The following is a 20561-nucleotide window of genomic DNA, read 5'->3' as shown; positions in this document are numbered from 1 at the left end:
ATATATATATATATATATTTTCGTTTTTTGAGACAGCATCTTGCTATGTAGTTCAGGCTGGCCTTGAACTTGTGGTGATCTTCCTGCCTCAGCCTCTGAGTGCAGGAATTACAGGCATGCATCACCATGCCTGGCACATAGCTCATTTTCAGTGTTCACAAGTAGCCTTGAAATATAAACATGGTAAGATTATGATAACCTTTAACAGTGTGACTAGGGAGCTAGGCAAAAATGTTCACATATGGTCAGTTGGACTGTTTTGGAGTTAAGAATGTTGAGTTGATTCGCAGCTAAGAAAAAAGAGGGCATCTTCAAGGAGTGCATGAAATAAGAAAGCGTTTATCATACTCCTGTGTTTTAGATAATACCAGAGACTCATTTTACTCATTGGTGTCTCTTTAGCCAGTTGTTTGGTGAGAGATGTGGTACTATGAAGCAAAAAATCCTGGAAACTTTCATCTGGAATCAATTTTATAAATAGTATGTGATGTTCAGGTCTTATTACTTTACCCAGATAATAGACATGCTTTCCTCACACTACTTTAGACTGGTACCTTTGCCATAATTCAAGTATCTACAGATAACTTTCTGTTTTCAGATTCACTTTTACCATTGGTCTGTGTGACTACCCATATTGTTTTTATTATTGTTTTACAGGAAATCTTAATCCAGTACATTTTCCAAATTTGTTCAAAAGTTTCTTCATTATTCTTTCTTGGGAACTTTTCTGTATATCATTCTAGAACTAAATGTCAAGACATTTTAAAAGCTTATTGGGATTTTGGTATGAGATGCATTCAATATTGTGGGAAACTAAACTGATATAACTTCATTGAGGAATGATGAGGAATATAACTAATGATGTATTCATTACATTGTAACAGCAATAGAATATGTTGATAATGATGAACAGAGCATTAGAGTAAACTCAGTTTATGTAATGATGAAAATTTAGGATCTGTCATTTGATAACCAACAGCAGGATGATTTACAACAACTGTACCTTTAATTCCACATAAATAGAGTTAAAAATCCACTAGAGTTTCATAGACAGATCCTGGCTACCTGTATACTATATAACATTGTTACTGATGTTGTTTAATAATAAAATTAGCTAACTTATCAAGAAACCAACCAGTAAAAAATGCTGGCGGCATTGTGGGGAGATAGGAACCTTTCTCCACTGTTGGTGGGAGTGCAGACTGGTGCAACCACTGTGGAAATCAACATGGAGATACCTCAAACAATGAGAATTAGAAGTTCCATTTGACCCAACTATCCCTCTGCTGGGTATCTCCCAAAAGAGTTCAAAGAATCATACCACAGTGATATATGGTCACCCATGTTTATAGTGGCACAGTTTGTAATAGCTAAAATTTGGAAACAGCCCAATTGCCCATCAACTGGTGACTGGATAAAGAAGATGTGTGTGTGTGTTTAAAAAAATGGAGTACTACTCAGCCATAAAGAATGAGAAACTACAGATATTTATAGCTAAGTGGATGCACATTGAGGCGATTCTCTTAAAGTGAAATTAATAAGTCACACGTGTCAATACCAAATAGTTTTTCTGGTGTGAAAAAGTCAAAGTATAAATAAGGATCAAAATGTATAATTGATATTGTGTAATAGGAAGAAAAGATCTAACAGAGTAGAGGAAGTGGGAGGGGTAGGGGAAAGGTAAAAAATGAAAAGAAAAAATAGGTGAAGAGGAAAAACATGGAAACAATGTCTATATAAACAGAGAACAGTGGAGGGGGTGAAAGGAGGGCTGGGAAATAGGAAAAAATAAAAACCAAGACAGGTCATGCAAAGGTACAAGATCTCAATGATGAATGTAACTGTATTATATACTTAAAATATACCAATAAACTTAATAAAGATAAAAATTAGCTAATTTTATATTTATAAATGGGCTTGTTCCTTTGGGTTTCATTCTCCTTTCCCTTAACAATACATACTCGGGCAAAACTGAAATCCTTCATACTGAGTTCCCACATCCCTGTCACCTGAGCCTTTCCTTGACAGGGTTCCTGTACTGAGCCCTGTATTTTCACAATAGACTGGTTAGTCAGTTAGAAAGAGTTCAGATGAGCTGGAAATGCGAAGGACTCAATGAGAAATTACGTGGAGGTGCTGCTTTTGCCACAAAGATGCCTTCACCCTTGCCAAATGTGCTCCTCCTGCAGGGTACCATCAGCGGAGTTGTTCAGCTAAAGCTGCTTATAACGTAATCGATGGGAACACAAGAGTTGGAGGGGAGGCATTTTAAAGATACTGAATTCTCCAGTCCATGCAGGTGCAAGGTGTATCATTTCACCTCAAGAGTTTTTCTCTTTAACTGTGCTCAATTTCCAGGGAAAACTGCTGGAGCTTTATGGTAGGGTTAGAAGAAGCTGAAGAGACACGAGGCAGGATCATTAAGTACAATCACCATTTTATGTATGTAAAAAACCAAAAGCGTTAAAATATCATTTTATCACAGCAACAGTAAGGCCATCAAGGTCAGAGAGCAAGATGGATGAGTCAGGGGTAGGCAATCAAAAGCAGTATTTGGAGTGAAAAGAAAGCTCAGATAGAGATTTCACACATTAGTCTTAGCACCCTGTTGCATGAGAATAGAAAGATAAAGAACTAATACTAGGTGAATATATGTTCCACATTGATTTTATTTACCGATAAGAAAAAAAATTTTCCGACAAGTGAGCTACACTTGCCTGAAGTCACACAATCTGTGAGTAGCTGAGGATGAAAACCCAATGTAATCTGGCTTTAGTACCAAAGTTTCCACATTAAGTTACTGGTTGGGGAGAGTAATGGGGGATGCTCAAAATGCGTCAATTTCAAGGGTTCTTTCAGAGATGCAGATCAACTTATATACTTAAGATGGAAAATGTCTATATGTCTATATCTTTGTTGAATATACTCAAGCTACCTTTCCATCTTTGTATAAGAATTTTACGTGCAGTTTCCTATAATACAGTAACAATAAGCAGTGTTTTGTGTTGAATTTTTACTTAAGCTTTCTTCCATGAACTGTGTGGTTATACTTACACCAAACATATATTGGCAATTTCAATGTTTCATTAACATGGTATTATATGGCCAGGAGTGGTGGTGCACACCTGTTATCCCAGCACTTGGGAGGCCGAGGCAGGAGGATTGTTGTGAGTTTGCGACCAGCCTGGGCTACATAGTGAGTTCCAGGGCAATTTGAACTACATAGTGAGACCCTCTATAAAAAAATTATATTTTATGTTAAGAAGTATATAAATCGACAATATTCTATATATGTTTTATTCCATGGATTAATGAGTTCAAAACTTTAAAATCTTTACATGTTGTATCAAAAGTCCATTTATAGCTGGGCATGGTGGCACACACCTGTAATCTCAGCACTTGGAAGGCCAAGGCAGGAGGAGTTTGAGGCCAGTTTGTACTACACAGTAAGTTCAAGGCCTGCCTGAACTTCACAGTGAGACCCTGTCTCAAAAAAAAAAAAAATTAAAAAGTCTACTTACATAGTTCTTTTCTACCATCTTAGCTGGAAAAGTCAGGTATCACCACTCCAGAAACATTATTTACCTTGTACAACTTTATAAAGATGTTATCCCCATGCTTATCAAGTTTCTAGTAATTATTAAGGCCTGATCTAGTTCTGAAGGTTTTCCTGTGGTCAGTTCAGTATGATTTCATCACTGTGTGAATTCTCTGGTGCACAGTGAGCTGTGACTTCTGAATGAAGGTTTTCCCACATACAGCACATCGGTAGGGCCTTTCCCCAGTGTGAATTCTCTGGTGTAAAACCAAGTCTGATTTCTGAGAAAAGGCTTTCCCACATTCAGCACATATATAAGGTTTCTCTCCTGTGTGAATCCGCTGATGTCCTGGGAGATGAGACTTCTGAGAGAAGGCTTTCCCACATTCAGTGCATACATACGGTTTTTCTCCAGTGTGAATTCTCTGATGCCCAGTGAGATGTGATTTCTGACAGAAGGCTTTGCCACATTCACTGCATTGATAGGGCTTCTCTCCAGTGTGTGTTCTGTGATGTATGATGAGCTGTGACTTACGGGAGAAGGTTTTCCCACAATCAGGGCATTTATAGGGTTTCTCCCCAGTATGAATTAACTGATGAGTACTGAGTTCTGTCTTTCTGCTGAAGGCTTCCTCACACTGAGCACATTTATAGGGTTTTTCACCAGTGTGAATTCTTTTATGTATAATCAGGTGGGACTTCTCACAAAAGGCCTTTCCACATTCAGTGCACTGGTACGGCTTCTCTCCAGTGTGAGCTCTGTGATGTATAATGAGTTGCGACTTCTGGGAGAAGGCCTTTCCACATTCTCTGCATGCATAAGGTTTCTCTCCAGTGTGAATTCTCTGATGTATAATGAGGGGTGATTTCTGGGAGAAGGCTTTCCCGCACTCACTGCATTCATATGGTTTTTCTCCAGTGTGAACTCTCTGATGTATAATGAGAGACGATTTCTGAGAGAATGCTTTTCCACATACAGCACAATCATAAGGTTTTTCCCCAGTGTGAGTTCTCTGATGTACAATGAGATGAAACTTCTCACTGAAGGCTTTTCCACATGCAGCACAATCATACGGTTTCTTTCCAGTATGAATTCTTTGATGTACAATGAGCTGTGACTTCTTAGCAAAAGCTTTTCCACATGTAATACAGACACAAGTTTTCTCCTTCGTTTCAACATTCTGATATTGAATAAGAGATTGTTTACTGAGGAAAGTCTTTTCACATAGATTATCATTATAGGGTGTTACTCCATTGTGTAATTTCTCAAGATTAGAATTAGATACATCGTGGGTAGATGATTTTGCAGCATCAAAACTCTCATCTAAGTTTTTTCTTGAATTGCTTGTACTACAACTAGGTAGGTCAATACTTGGTCTTATATTCTTTTTGAATGGATCATATTTATGAAGTCTTTCTTTTGGCATATCTAGCTTTATGTACTCTTGCAATATTTTCCCCAATGCATTATATTTATGACTTGATGCTTCAAATACTGTTTTGCTACTGACAAATGTAACTTGGCTGAAAAGTTTGTCTTGATTTTCCTGAGATGTCTGCAGCTTTCCATCACCATGAAAGACTTTTAAAATGGGGTAAAATGAACTGTCCTTTGTTACTCCTTTTAGTATCTGATTATATAATGAAACAGCTCCCAAAATACATGATTGGGAGTTATGAAGGTTATTCCTCCTTTCTAAAAAAAAAAGATAAAATAAAAAAGATACCAGGGACAATTAAGAGTGCAAACAGAGGAACAAATGGATGATCCAACATAGTATATGAACTAAAAAAAAAAATGCATCTTAAAGTGCAGCCTAACATATGACTGGTAGAATATTTAAGGATTTTGAAGAGAAATTATTCATGTAAAATTTAGACTTGAAGAAGATGGAAAAGTATCTAGGTTCTTATTACTCTCATCTCAGATTATGCTTCTAGGATCTTTTCTTTCCACTGCTTTCTGAATAAAATCTTTTATACTTTCTGAATACTTTTGTCTTATAAATCATTTGCTATACATACTTAACTATTATCCTGCCACCGCTCCAAAGAAAGATCTCTTTTGTACGCAAAACTCTTTAAGTAAACCAGGTGTGGTGGAGCACACCTATAATCCCAGTACTCGGGAGGCTGAGGCAGGAGAATTGCTGCAAGTTTGAGGCCAGCCTGGGCTACATAGGGAGTTCAGGGCCAGCCTGAAATACAAAGTGAGACCCTGTCTCCAAAACAAAAACAAAAACAAAAACAAAACAACTTTAAGTCTCCTCTGTCTATTTTCCTAACAAGTATAACAGCAGAAAACTCAAGATCCTTCTATAGATTCAGTATCAGATTCACACCAAGAATACATAAATTCCACTATTTCTGATAAACTTTGTGCATCAGATAAATTTATCAAATTGCAGAAAAGCTGTGTCTTCCTAATGCCAAGATTTTGTTCATATATTTTATTTTCTATACCATTTTAGCCTTCCTTTGTCTCCAGCAGCCTCACCACAACTTACGTCATTCAGAACAGGTAACAGCTGCATTCTCTAAAAAATACCTTGTCAAATTCTGCTGTATCACTTTATTATTTTTTGTTGTTGTTGGTTTTTTTGAGACAGGGTCTCACTAGGTAGATCAGATTGCTCTGGAACTCACTGTGTAGCTCAGGCTGGTCTCAAACTCTCAGCAACCCTCCTGCCTCAGCCTCCAGAGTGCTGGGATTACAAGCGTGCGCCAACACGCCCGGCTCTGCTATACCACTTTAGATTCTGAATTTCTTTCAACGTGTAAAACATTTAATTGTGCACAGTCATGTATCAGGAAATTTTACCCTGTAAAATACAACCTATATTCTTAGAAAGATTTTGCCTTCAATCACCTTTAAATCTCTTTCATATCATAAAAAACATATAATGTATCTATCTAACATCTATCTAAAGAGCAAATAAATCAGAAATAGTTCTCCATGGAAAGGGTCTTTCAATTAATTACTGAATGTTTACTAAATGCCTACAAAGAGTATTTCTTGAATGCCTACTAAATTCTCAGCATAAGAATAAAGAATAGGAGATTTAAATTAGGATACGCCATAGCTTTAGGTACCAGTCAATTAAAAATCAATCAAACAAACTGATATGTCACTTTCTTTGTCTTTTACCTCTGTGATTTTCACCCAGGTAGGTCCAGTTTGGTACATCTCTCTTTATGACACACGGATCTTTTCCTTGTTCCAACTTGGAGATGACATCTGGTTTGGAAACTGGATACCCTATGAAATGAAATCGTGAAGAATCTGGATTAATTATATCAAAGGAAGAAGAGAAGGTACAATTTCAGATGGTTTATAATGAAGCTGTCCAGTTAGCTTTCAACAAAGTAATGTTCCCTACTTGAGGAGGTATGACAGTCATAAAAGTAAATATATGTCACTAACCACTTAAATACAGTAACTGATAAAGAAAAGCACTTGACTGGACAACTCTAAATTGTGCGAGGAAGCTATCCTTACCCATTGAGACCAGGTGACTGTAGTTCTCCAGCATCACATCCTTGTACAGGGTCCTCTGAGCAGGGTCTAACTGCTGCCACTCCTCCTGGGTAAAATCCACAGCCACATCCTTGAATGACACTAACCCCTGTAAGAGTGCATTCCTGTTCAGTCTGAAGTGATCATTCTTTACCATTTCTACTATAGTACCCAAAGTATACCCACACCTAGTTTTGCATTATAGTGTTTTTGATAAACAATGTTGCATCCGGTCTTAAGCAAAAAAAGCTAGACAGATCAGGAAAAGGGAAGCAGTAAACCTAGCTAGTGTACCTGGCAATTTAATAAATTGTAATGTATTATGATCTGGGTATCCCCTCTTCCACCCTCTGTGTTTGGAAGGTGACTGGATCACGAAGGTGCTATACTCATCCATGAATTAGTCTACTGATAGGTTTATAACTGACTTGCTGTCAGGAGGTGGAACCTGGTTAGAGGCAGATCACTGGGGGTGTGATTTAGAAGGCTATGCCTCTCTCCTTGGCTCCTTTGTTTTCTCTCCACTGCCTGGTCACAACGACATGAGCAGCTTTTCATCCACCATGGTCTTCTGCCATATTGTTTCTTCCTTGGCGAGACCAACCATGGACTATAACCAGGAGCCAAAATGAATCTATCTTCCTTATGTCCTAGGTGTCAGGTAATGGTTCTCAGTGATGAGCAAAGACACGAAGACAAAAGATAGCATCTGAACAACTGAGAGGAAGAAAGATTATTCAATGAATACTTCTTAAATGACTAAACAGCAAAGAAATAATACTGAAGCAATATGTTTTAGGTTGAAATGAATCTACTAAAATATTACATTAAAATCCTAATCCTTAAGTACCTCAGAATGTGACCTTACTTGGAAACAGAGTCACTGCAGATACAACTCGTTATATTAGGGTGGGTCCTACACCAAATATGATACTCTCGTCAAAAGGGAAAATGTGATACAGAGACAGACAAGCACAGGGGAAAAACAATGCAAAGACATAAAGATGGCCATCAAAATGCCAAGGAATGAAGCTTGGAACAGATTCTTCTTGAACAGTCCTCAGCAGAACTAACCCTGAAGATGCCTTGATTTTACACTTCAAGGCTCCAGAACTGTCAGACAATAAATGGCAGTTATTTAAGACACTCAATGTAGTACTTTGTTATGGTAGCCTTAGCAAACTATGGCTAATATACTCCATCTTACTTCCTTGAAAAACAGAACAAATATTCTCATGCAACAAAAATTTAAACTTTAAAAGTTCCAGAGACCACAGAAGTAACAGAAATGTTAGAAAGAATTTTTATTCATAATTATAAAGCTGAGAAAGAAACATTTAAAAAAAGAGGAAGATTTAATCCCAGCACTTGGAAGGCTGAGGCAGGAGGATCACTGTGAGTTCGAGACCAGCCTGGGCTACAAAGTGAGTTCCAGGTAGTGAAACCCTGTCTCAAAAAACAAAACAAAACAAAACAAAACAATCACCTCCCCCCAAAAAACGCAAAAAACCAAAAAGAGGAAGAAAAATACATTTAGGAAATCACACACACACACACACGAAAATCACAGAGAGTTCTTGAAGATAATTAATCAAAATCTCATTTTGGCAGAAAAAGATCTTTGCTTTGTCCAAACTTCACAGCTCTTATGCACAACAGTTAGTAATATAAGGAAATACACCAATTGCAATGGCAACAAAATGAAAAAAAAAGCCTGAAAAAAATGTACAGGACATATTCATGAAGCAAATATCTAAACAGAGCAGTTGGCATCAAAATAAAAGATTTGGTTAAGGACACAGCTAGCCAGTGTCTCTGGAGGGGCTTTGTCTACTTGAATCAATGTCATCATTATGTTCATAATCGTCATCTTGTTGCAGAAAGTAATCAAATAGCAGAATGGTTTGTTATTTTAAATTACTAGTTAATTGTAAGTTACTTTTTAGTATTTTCCTCAATATTCCATTATTATTAGCACTGCTTTGAGAATGAAAACTAATTAAATGTTTCAAATATCAACATTTCCTCATTTAAGAGCCTCTGTTGTTTCTCTCCTTGAACAGTTTTATCTCAATCACTTTAATTTTAAATTTTCTCTCATGCCATATCCAGTAGTATATATATACTATTAAGCTACCAAGAATTCAGTTTGACCATGACAGCACCACTGTTAATATTCCTAATTTACATATGAGAAAACTGAGGATTATAGTGATTAACTACTTGCCGAAGGTCATACGCTGAGCATATGACTGATTAACTTTCAGATTTACAAGTTCTACTGTGACTTGTTAGTCTGCTTTTTAACTACCATACTGCAAACTGCCTCCTGGATATTGTACACATGATCTTTCTTATTTTATCACTTCAATGCTCCACCCTTAGTCAGTCTCTCCATGAAGCAATCTTCACTTCAGTTTTTCTGAAATTCTTAGCCTTCCCAAAATTACCTTGTGTCTTTTACTTCTACAAATGTTCCTTCCATCTTCACACACTTCCTTTATGACCCAAAGCTCCATAATTGAACTTACAAAGCTGGTTGCTCTGCTATCTCTGTGATAACAGCACACTGTTCCTCTGTCTGTAACAGATCTGTTTTTTCATTTCCATACCTCTTTACCTCATTTTTCTCTGCAGTATTCTGTCTCAGGAAAGGACTCTTGTTGAGACAGTCACAGCTAACTAATATATATGACATAATTTTGGTGCTTAAGAAATGTTTGCTAAAAATGAATGAATGAAAATTACAAAAATTAAAATAAGTGAAAACTTCTGTTTAGTTAAAAATAGTTTTTGTAAATTGGTCAATTACATTCCTCTGATCTGAAGAGTAATAACATGAGAAAGATAACAAATGTGGAATATAGAAGAAACACACTTAGATGGAAAATTAATGTTATTTTAACATTTGCTTCATTGATGATACTCAAATGCTTCAATATACTAAGTAAGTATAAATTTTGTTAATTTTGGGAAAACTGTAGTGTATAATCAGTGGAAATTGGTTATTTTGCAAACATTTTCAATAGCATGGGAGACTTGGAGAATGGAAGTGCCATTTTAAGATGAAAGAATCGAAGAGGGTACATATTAGAGCTAAAAAGAAAGGCTGTGTGAAAAGTGATGACTTTACTTCTGGATGGTATAGGAAAAAAAAAAGCCTCCTTCTTAAGCAACAAATATTTAATCAGCCAATCAGCTGTTGTGGCCAGATCTATTGGGCAAACAAACAAAAACAAGCCGTTCTCATTCTCTAGTGGCTTGTGTTTAGATTCACCCCAAAGCCCCCCTTCACCCGAGCAGTCACAGGTGGGCCTTTTTCACAAAAAAAAGCTGGATCTATTGTGTGTGATGCTAGGATTGATTTATGATCCAATGCTAGGATTAAGGGTGTGAGTGCTATCTACTCTAAGGGAAGGTAGCCTGGATACAAGATGAGGGACAGAAAGAGGTTTGTTTGCCACTGGTTGCTTGGACTTGGTGCTTGGACACTTTTGCTTCCTGTGAGTTGTTTCTCCTCTGTGTTGCCCCTCTGCTGTGCCACCCTGCCTTGGAGCCAGCCGATTATGGACTAAAACCTCTACAAACTGTGAGTGAAAATAAACCTTTCTCCCTTTAATTTTGGGTGTTGGTATTTTGTCTTAGCAATCAAAAAGTAACTAAGATGGAATTTGGCACCAGAGAAGTGGGATCATTGCTATGGCATTACCTGGCCATGTGATTTAGGAGCCTTTGAAGCTGGCTTGTGAGAAGAGTTTGGAAAGGTTTGGAGATGTGATTGAATAAGCAGCCCTAGAACGACTTAAGCTGTACTTGATGAGACATTCTGCTTAGAGATCCAAAGACCAGAATGCTGAAAGAAATGCTGCTGGTAAAGATCAGGCTCAGGAGGTTTCTGCTGGGAAGGAGGACTACATTGGGTGTTGGACTCCACAAAATGCATGTATACCTTGTCAGAAAGTCTGTTTACATTTTGCTCATGTCCAGAGAGCTTTGTCTGAGGCTGAGATTAAGGAGACTGAACTAATTAATTAATATTGCAGAAGAAATTTCAGGGTAGTCTAATGTTGAGGCTGTGGCATGGCTAACATTGGGGCTTTTAGCCAAAACTATGTTGAGAATCAAGAACAAAGAGCCACGCAGAATGATTTAAAACATTTTGAGTTTGGCCACAAAAAGAAGCTCCAGTGAAGTTGCAGCCTGTGAAGATGGAACAAAGGAGAAATTGTACACTGAAAAGACTAGCAGGAAAAAGGCAAGTATTTCAGAAGAAAACAATAGAAAAGATGGTCTGAAGACATCATAAGAACCAGCAGGACTCCACCCTTTGCAGCCTCAAAATTGCAAAAGTGAAGGACTTTGCTTTAGAAGAGAGCCCCAGAGAACCACGTTGTAGAATGGCAGTGGCCTAGGGAAGTTGTTCCTTGAGATTTGGTTCATAGACACTGGACCCCTACAGCCAAGAGAGAAGGAAGCCTGACTAGTGCTCCAGCTGGTGGCTGACCCTGGCATCTTCCACTGGAGGTTGGTTTTAGGTGCATGTAGAATGCAAGAGTTGTGGGGTCAGGAAAGTTTCCACCCAGATTTCAGAAGAAGGCCTAAGAGGCCAGGCAGTGTGCCCCTGAAAAGGCAGTGTATGAAGCTATGAGTGTGAAACCGAAGGTGTAAGGGAGACCCCATATGGTTGAAGCGAGGAACGTGGATCATCTGAGGAAAAGTGCAAGGAGAGAGCAGAACAAACCCAAGAGAGAAGCTGTGGGAACTACAACCATCTGCAGTGCCTAACCCAAGTCTTTTGGAGGTACACATTTTTCCAAGGATTGTCTTGGATATTGGCAGTAGAACTACAGGATTTAATGTTTGTCCTGCTGAGTTTTGGACTTGTCTTGGTCCCATTCCCTTGTATCCTCCCATTTGGACCTTTTGGAGTAGAAATGTTTATCTTGTGCCATTGTAGGGTGGAAGTGTTTAACTTTCTTTTCACTTATGCAGGGGCTTGCAGGTAAGGAATTTGCCTTAAATCTCAGAGGAGACTCTGGACATGGACTTTTCAGCAATGCTGAAACTGTTCGGACTCTGGCAACTCTTGGAGGTAGGCTAAATGTCTTTTACATAAAGGGATGTGCATGAGTCTTTGGGGGACCAGGGGGAGAATGTTATGGGTTGTGTTTAGATTCCCGCCAAAGCCTCATGTGGGCATAGGTGGGGCTTCTGCAGAGGTGGCCGGATCTAGAGTGTGTGATGGTGAGATTGATTCATGATACAATACTAGGATTAAGGGTACTAAGATTAAGGGTGTGAGAGCTATCCACCTTAAGAGGAAGTATTCTAGATTCAAGAAAAGGAACAGAAAGAGGCTTGCTGCTAGTTGTTTGTCACTGGCTGCTTGGGCTTGATGCTTGGATGCTTTTGCTGCCTTCTGCCTGCCATGAACTGTTTCTCCTCTGCAATGCCCCTCTGCCAAGCTACCTTGCCTTACAGTCAGCTGATCATGTACTGAAACTTCTGTAAACAGCTTAAATAAACCTTTCCTCCTTTAACTTTGGGTGTCAGGTGTTGTGTCTCAGCAATGAAAAAGTAACTAAGATACTATCTAATAGAAATATAATGTTAACTGGAAAGGTCATTTAAAATTTTTAGGAGTTACATCAAAAAAGTCATCTCTGATGACATATTTATCCTAATATGTCACTCAAAAATATTTCAATTTGTAGTCTTTAAAAACTGTTAGTGAGTTTTAAAAAGTATATTTTCAAATTTCAATACATCACACTCAAAGCATATTTTACTCAGACTAACCAACTGTAAGTGCTTAATAACCACATACTAGTTGTGCCCACTGTATTGGACAACACAGCTCTAAAGATATTGACAGGCAAGAGAAAAACTCATCTTTTCTCAGTAGAACTCAGTTTTTAAATTCTTTAAAATATACAAAAAGACTCCTACTATCAAAGCACATTCAAGATTTGAGAACGATGATGATATAGTAAGAGCTAATGCATACAGTAAAACCCATGTCCTAGTTGCAGGGCTAGGCATGCTTTTTTTTACTCCCCAAATTTTCACAACAATCTTAGGAAGATTATAGTTGCTGTTCTTACATATGAGGACACAACCCCAGGCAGCCAGGCCACAAGGAAACATTTTACATCTGATAAAATAATAAAGGAGAATTCCATGCATTATATGAGAAGATAAATACAATTCATACAAAAACCTTTATACTGGACAGCAAGTTAAAAAGTGGGTTGTAGAACAAAATATTTATTGTAATAATATTTTCCAAAAGAAAAACAGAAGAAAATAAGAGATATTTCCTATTTGTACTTTCACATATAGTTAATTGCAATTATACCAAAAAAGATTGGGAAGATGCAAAACAAGTAATTAACACTTAGGAAGAGTTTAAGTTGAAAGGTCTCTCTGCTTTTACTTTTCTTTGCATAGTTTCTAGTTTTATACCATTGAATATAATGAATGCTGACAGAGAGAAGATAAAACTAATGCAGGCTTTTTAAAGTGGAAGAGTTTTGAAAAGTAATCCTACAAATTTGGAAGCACAACAAGGATGGGGCATCAGGGAATTTTACCCTCCAAAACTTTACCAGATAAATATAACTCAAGAATTGCTTTTTGAGAGAAAAATGTATTTTGGAGTAGCATTAAAAATGTGTCTATCCTATACTACCCAGATTTCATCTCTGGATAAAAGTAGACTGTAGAGCCGGGGATACAGCTCAGAGGTGCAGTGCCTGCCTGGCAAACGTGAGGACCTGAGTTTGATTCCCAGTACAAAAACAAAACAAAACAACAATAACAAAAAAACCAAAACAGACTGTAGGAAACTTCTATAGTGGGTTTCCTCCTCTAAGGCATGGGCCCACAAACTTTTTAAGTAAAGTACATATTTCTGGCATTGCAAAGCCACATGATTCTGGTGTAATACTTAACTCTGCTACAGTAACTCAAAAGCAGCCATTGAAAATATGTAAACCAATAGCATAGCTGTGCCTCAACAAGTCATCGCAAAGACAGGTGAAGAACTGGGTTTGGCTTTCTGGGGATAGTTTGCCAATCCTTGCTCCAAAAACTTGGACTAAGACTGGTATTTTCTAAAAACAGATAACTTAGAGACACAGTTATAAGACAACTACTGTTGTATTTACTAAAGGAGTGTTGAACACTATGTACTCTGTGACCTAGTGAAAGACCCAAAAACAAATTTTTCTTTTTAGTCTTACATGACAAGAAATATTTTCTTCCCATAAGAAATTTGTCTACCTGGGTTTAAGGATATAGCTGTCAATGTCTGTAATAATGGACATGAAAATTGATGCAACAATTTATAAAAATGGTTTCAAGCCAGGTTTCTACATATTACTCAGCAACTTAAAGTTATGATTTTTATTCTTACTGCTTTTTCCATAATCCAAATTTTAGCTACCTATACTTTACATTTGACTGTACGGAAAACAAAAGAGTTTAATTTTTAAAAAGCGGCTCACCTGGGACTTCATTCTGTGCTCTTCCAAAAGAGCAGATGCCTGAAAAAAAACAAAGCAGGTGATCAGAATCAGGTTTTCACAGCCCAGACCCATTCTGCTCCTTCCACATCCTAGAAACAATTTCCATCAGAAGTCAAGTGGATAATGACCTCCATAGGGGAGAAGGTTGTTTGAGCCTTACAGAAACATCAGCAAGCACCATTTAAAGAACGTGCTGACCAATCAGTTTCCCGCCTCCTTTGCTTACAACGTGATTGCTGATGATTATTTATTTAAAGAACACGGGCATGTGTTTTTAAATTGATGTAGAGACACATTTCCAGTTAATTTACTAATGACTTATTCCTCCTTTTGGGAAGCAGCAATTCTATTGTAGAACATTATCAAAAGAAAATAATTGTGGATAAATCCATAAAGATTTAACTGCAGATGGGAGTTTTCTGGTAACAAGAATGGTAGTTACTAATGAAAACCTGTGGAATCTTTCCCCCTAGACCCCAGAAAGAACCAGCTCAAATTCCAAAAATCTCCCAAGATCTCTCATATTCTCCCCTGCCTTAGCAAAGTTTTCTGTTGAATCAATATTCACTGTCTAACATGTTAATTTTAAGAGTTTTTGCTCTTTCATTGCTGAATTCAATAATGCAGTTGGCTGCATACAAAAACGATAAATTGGAATCACTCACAAAAGGGAATATACCATGATACAGGAAGGAACAAACCTGGTGAATATTTCTCATTTCCAGAAGGAGTCATGAGGAGAAGGTTGAACTGGTTCAGAGGAAGTGGGCGCTCCTTTGACAGGGAGGCTGATGATTAATATTTTATATGGGCTATACCAGGCCTTATCAGAATATATCTGGAAGAAAAAAATTAAAAGAAAGTTATATGAATGTCCATGCACCCAGTATGTGCTCAATAAACATTTCTTGTATAAAATATAAAATAATTTCAATGAAAGAAGAGGACTGAAATCAACTTTTCACAATATCCTATCCCCTTTGATTTGTTTGGTCCTGTTTTAAAATGATCATTATTGGGGGGCATGAGACTAAGGGGGCAATGGTAGAATGAGAAAAGATGTGAAGAGGGTTTTGACCTTTTAAGTACTCAAAAGTTGCCTATGACCTGTGAAACTTAATATAAGTTAAAGCCTTCCTCAGAAAATTGGGAATGACCACCATGATCTTCTGACCACAAAAGCGCACCTCCCAATGTTGGAACTTTTGGGCCTGGAAGTCACGTAACCTACACAGATGCTCTCATGTAGTCCATAGTGTCCGAACACAAATCACTGGTTCTAAATCACTGTACCTGGTTACCCCTAACAGGGAGTTCACCTGGTACACTCCATGCCTGATCACACAGTTACCCCATCACCTCATCATATCCCAATTGTTAATCAAATAGCTCAGTGCATCCTTGATTCCCAAATCAGCCTAATAGTAATTCATCATCTCTTACCTATGACCAAAAATCTATCATAGGCCCTCACTGATCCCTCCCCTCCAATACCAAGCCCACCAACTCACTCATCAGTGCACATGTAGCTCTTCTGAGCACCAGCTCGATTACCAGGCCCCGAGAAGCCCAGTACAGCTTAAAGGTGAGAGGGGTCAAGATAGCAGTGAGTTCTCTCCCGCTTCCTGTAGGTGAGCTCGCGCTGGGATCAGAGTCTGCGCTATTCCGTACTGAGCGCTTTGTTCAGGAGGCAATATGGCTGCTCCTAGGCACCTTGCCGAAGGGAGCAGCCATCTTGAGCCCTGACGGTTCCGTACAAGCAGCGGTGCCTCAGCCAGAATATGACTGGAAAGAAGACTACTTTGTCAGTAAACTGCGAACTTTTAAAGAGCGGTTTTGGAGGGTCAGGGGTGCACAAGTAGTTGGAGCGATACCATTGTTTACAGAAAGAAGATTTTGGTGAGAGAGGAAACATTTAGAATGGTAAACTATTCTTGTCAGCGATTCCAAGCAAACGTGTTCGTCCACGATGCGGTCCTCTCTCGGGAGATTCCACGGCCGGGGCCAAAATCTGGGGACGGAAGGAATGAGCGACAATAACCATCTGTAGTTGTGCTAACAACAATTATAAGGAATTCTTCTAGGGAAATTGTAACTACGGGAAAACATTTTAGGGGCAGACGGAAACTAGAGTCAGGTGAGGAGAACTGAGGAACGGAGAGGCGCGCGCGAGGGGCCGCAGCGGAAGAAGAAAGCGGGAGGCGCGGGCGTGAGGGGAGACTGGGTCCTGAAGGGCAGGAGTGGGGGCCTGCGGAGGACGGACGCGAAGGAGAGACAGAAAAGTGTCTTCAAAGTGAAGAAAGAATGTGAAAAGAAAGACGGCAAAAGAGTTTAAAGAATAATAATAACAACAACAACAACAACAACAAAAAAACCTGACAAGATTTAAAAAAGAAAGAACTTAAAAGATGCTGCAGAAAGTGAGTACTAAAATTTTTACCTTAAATGCAACACCTTATATTGAGTTTTTATACTTAAATTAACACTAACCTGATATTTCGTGTGTGTAAATGGTTACAATTCTGAGTCATAGTTTTTCACATAGGCCGTGATTTTTGGCATATAATTAAATAAGCGGCGAGTTTTACATTTAGCAATTCTACTTCTCATGTCAAATAAAACAAATCTGAGGCCGGGGATTTAGCTCAGTGGTGCTGTCACCTGCCTTGCAAGCACAAAGTCCTGAGTTTGATCCCTGGTACCAAAAAAACAAACAAACAAACAAACAAAAAACAAAACAAATCTGAACCTAGCAAAGGAGAGGCAGAAAGACTATTGTGGCGGTTGGGCATGCAACTCAGTGATTAGACTGCTTAAACTTGGTGGTGAGCTCAAGTGTAGAGGTCTGCTGGGAGCACAGGAGAAGCCTGACTAAAGATTGGTGAAAACAAATCAGAGGGTTAGAAATGGCTCTCCCAAAAGTGGGTCGTTAAAGTGAGGCCATGTGGTTGGTGCTGCCCTGAATGAGAATATTTCCCCTTCAGCTTCTCTGCAGTGTTGTGACGCTGCCACATGCTGCTGCCACGCTGTTCAGATCTTCCAAATAAGCCAGTTAATAAGCCAAATAGGCCTCTATTTTTAATAAAGTGTCCAGGCTCAGTATTTTGTTATAGGAATACAACAAAGACTAAGTCAGCTTTTTACATAGGAAGAATACAGTCTTGCCCTTTGTGGTTACACTGTTGTAAGCACACGCCAATCAATACAGATTGATGTAACTATGAAAGTTTAAATTGAGGTGAGGTCTCCATTGTAGAAGGTTTGGCAGTATCTAGCAATACTATTCCAAATTTTTCACAATTTGGAAGCTTGAAATTACATTTATTATTTCATAGTTTTTATGAGTCAAGAATATGGAAGTAGCTTAGCTGGGTGGTTTGGGTTTAGTCCCTGGGGTAACAGTAAAACCACAGACCAGGGCAGCAGTTATTTCAAGACATCCTTGGAGGAGAATATGCTTCCATACTCAGCAAATGACTATTGGCAGGCCTCAGAATATCAGTATCGAAGCTCACTTACATGGCTGCTTACAGGCCTCAGTTACTCTTCAGGTGGACCTTTCAATAGGCTGCCTCTTTATTCTTATGACATGGTGTCATCCCTCCTTCCAAGGCTGCTTGATGATAGGTAGCTATTTCTGTACAGACCAAGTGAGTCAAAGAAGAAAGAGAACACATGACTGAAACCACAATCTGTTTTGTATTCTACTTCTGTGTTTTGTTTACTAAAAGAGAGTCACTAAGGACACTCCACAGTCAAAGAAATGGGAATTGAGCTCTACTTCCTAAGGGAATGATTATCAAAGAACCTCATCTCTAAAACCACAACACTATGTAACTTTTACTTTATGATTCAGAGCCTGGCTTGAGGAATATATCTCAAATGTTTATTAGCAGAAAAAAAGTCAAAATGTTATCCATTGTAAGACTTTTTAATACTCAAAACAGCAAACAACCAACAACAGAGGTTTGGTTGTATAAATTATGGTATACACTTAAAAACATAGTACTGGGGGAGGAATATACTAATAGGATGTGAGCTTCAGGATATAATGTTAATATGTTTAAGCATAAAATAGGAAAAAAGTATGTTATAACTGTTTAGTTTTGTAAAATATAAAAATTAATGAATAGGTATATAGTGCATTCTCCATATTCACATTACTTATCTTCTATGAATTGGTACATAGCACATAGTGAACCATTATTCCAAGGGGAGTAGGTCACAGAGATTACAATTTTAAATCCTAAAAATGAGTTACACTGTTAAATTTTGTTTTACAACAGATAAAACAAGGTTCAGAAATGTTAAAGGAATTACCCAAAGTCACTTCCACTAACAGATGCCAGAAACAGACTCAGATCTCCTCCATCTAGTTATAGGGCTGCAGCTTCTTGTGTTCTATTGCACTGCTCCTTTTGTTTCCATCCTCTGGTCATTTCTGTGTCAGAGCTGAGATGTGCATGAGAGATATCAAAATTTTCACTGCTTTGCATGTATTGGCAAATGATTTAAAAATATCATAAATGTTGATTTTGACGTTACAGGTAAGTTTTAGTAAGACAATTTGCACTTGTGGGATTTGTGAATCATGAGGATTAACTATATACACATATGCTCACTACATATGTATATTTCCTTAAAGGTAAAAAATAATGGAAGAGTTAACCATCAAATAAAACACTATTAGTGGTGTTGTTAGTTATTACCCCAAAATTTAATGGCTTCAAATAATACACGTTGAACAAGATGGCAGTATAGCAGGTACTCTGATCATATCTCCCCACAATAAGAAGCATTTTGAGCTGTGCACAGATAGTCATGGGAACCTTGGGATTCAGATAGGAGGTTATGAAACTCCAGTTGACCCCAACATTTTAGCATACATGTTTTGAGAGTGTAGACCCAAACCTAGGTGTGAGATCCATGATCATGATGGCAGGTTCAAATCTGAAAATGGTATATTCCTTGAAGGGCTTAGCTACAACCATATTTGGCCTTGAGGCTGCTGCCAAAACCATTGAGCAAGAGGTCTGGGTGGAATCATGCACACTAGTGTCTCAGCAGCTAGGCCTGCTAATATCAGTTCTGGCAGTGGACCCATATTTACCTTGTAACTTGGCTTCAGTCACCCTTAGTTTTGTCTTAGGTTAATATTACTCACATAGGACCTAGATGGAAACTTGCCTATCTCTGCTACCTGCAGATATCCCATGTCAGATTCTGAAGGAACCCTGTCTCAGTTCTAGTCCCTCTCTACCACAGCAGGAGTCATCCTGCCAGTGCAGGGAACTGACAGATGCTTGTGCTACTGAAATGGGGCTTCTGACTTTTACCCCCAGAGGGGGCCCTGAATCTTGACTCTAGCCCCTCTCAGCTATGGTCTGGGAGAAATCCTGACTGTATATGTAACTGTGGAGTTTTATGTGCTAGTGTTTCCAGGTTAGGCTTGTCAACATTAGTCCCACAGCAGATTTTGAAATATCACTGAAGCCTGGTATTGGTTCCTCTCAGCTGTGGTTTGAGAGCAGTTTTACCCACCTGGAGTCCTTGCAACAGACATGTCCATCTGTATTTCTGTGACAGGATTGACAAACTATTCCATAGTGAATCTTCAAACAGCCCTCAATCTCAGATCCAGCCCCTCTTGGCTAAAGACTGAAAACAGTATGTCTGCCTGAGGAACCAAGGAGAGGCACATTTAGCAGTGTTATTGCAGGCTGATAGTAGAGTTGAACTCATTTCCATTGTGGATCTTGAAACAGCCTTATAAATTGACTCACCCTTTTTATTTGAAGGTTGAAAGCAGTCTTGTTTACCGGGGAACCAACCAGGAGACATGCATATCCATGATGTTAAGTGAAGATAAGCCTGAAGGTTTCAGTCGCAGCTCTGAACGCGGAAATAACCCTGTATCTTAGTCGTAGCCCCTCTTAGTTACCAACAGAGGAAGTATAGTCAGCCCAAGGGTCCACCC

The 20561-nt window shown here is 38.5% G+C and overlaps 2 protein-coding genes and 1 long non-coding RNA gene across 4 annotated transcripts in view; 1 reads left to right on the top strand and 2 right to left on the bottom strand.

Annotated features, from left to right (window-relative positions):
- The window catches only part of LOC104864296 (interferon-inducible GTPase 1), a 23454-nt gene extending 16693 nt beyond the window's left edge, over positions 1-6761 (bottom strand). Inside the window, exon 1 of the mRNA XM_010627197.3 lies at positions 6687-6761. Within this exon, the coding sequence (XP_010625499.1) occupies positions 6687-6725 (39 nt within the window). The 5' untranslated portion in view covers positions 6726-6761. The remainder of the gene's footprint in view (positions 1-6686) is intronic.
- On the bottom strand, positions 3455-16261 carry Znf300 (zinc finger protein 300). The gene is made up of 6 exons (XM_010627196.2): positions 16096-16261; positions 15286-15422; positions 14564-14602; positions 7038-7164; positions 6687-6797; positions 3455-5234 (listed from the first exon to the last, which is right to left on the bottom strand). The coding sequence occupies exons 2-6, from the start codon at positions 15301-15303 to the stop codon at positions 3682-3684; spliced, it is 1848 nt and encodes a 615-aa protein (XP_010625498.1). The 5' UTR covers positions 15304-15422; positions 16096-16261; the 3' UTR covers positions 3455-3681.
- LOC104864294 lies at positions 6711-20561 on the top strand. 2 transcript variants are annotated; one of them, XR_004518264.1, is made up of 3 exons: positions 6711-6853; positions 12048-12147; positions 20383-20561. It is a non-coding gene; the product is annotated as an uncharacterized LOC104864294 (long non-coding RNA). The 2 variants fall into 2 exon arrangements; XR_780830.1 differs by lacking the exons at positions 6711-6853; positions 12048-12147 and adding an exon at positions 16967-17004.

Source organism: Fukomys damarensis, unplaced genomic scaffold, assembly GCF_012274545.1.
Source record: "Fukomys damarensis isolate Sample0158 unplaced genomic scaffold, DMR_v1.0_HiC HiC_scaffold_3, whole genome shotgun sequence".
NCBI classification, from domain to species: Eukaryota; Metazoa; Chordata; class Mammalia; order Rodentia; family Bathyergidae; genus Fukomys; species Fukomys damarensis.
The sequence above is the reverse complement of the archived record's forward strand: the minus strand, read 5'-3'. Positions and strand labels throughout refer to the sequence as shown.

Excerpts from the sequence above, each read along its gene's own strand:
- Znf300 (XM_010627196.2), bottom strand. Across the intron at positions 6,798-7,037 it reads CAGTCACCTGGTCTCAATGG|GGTATCCAGTTTCCAAACCA; the intron begins GTAAGGATAGCT and ends TTCATTTCATAG. Across the intron at positions 5,235-6,686 it reads CCTGGGTGAAAATCACAGAG|AAAGGAGGAATAACCTTCAT; the intron begins GTAAAAGACAAA and ends TTTTTTTTTTAG.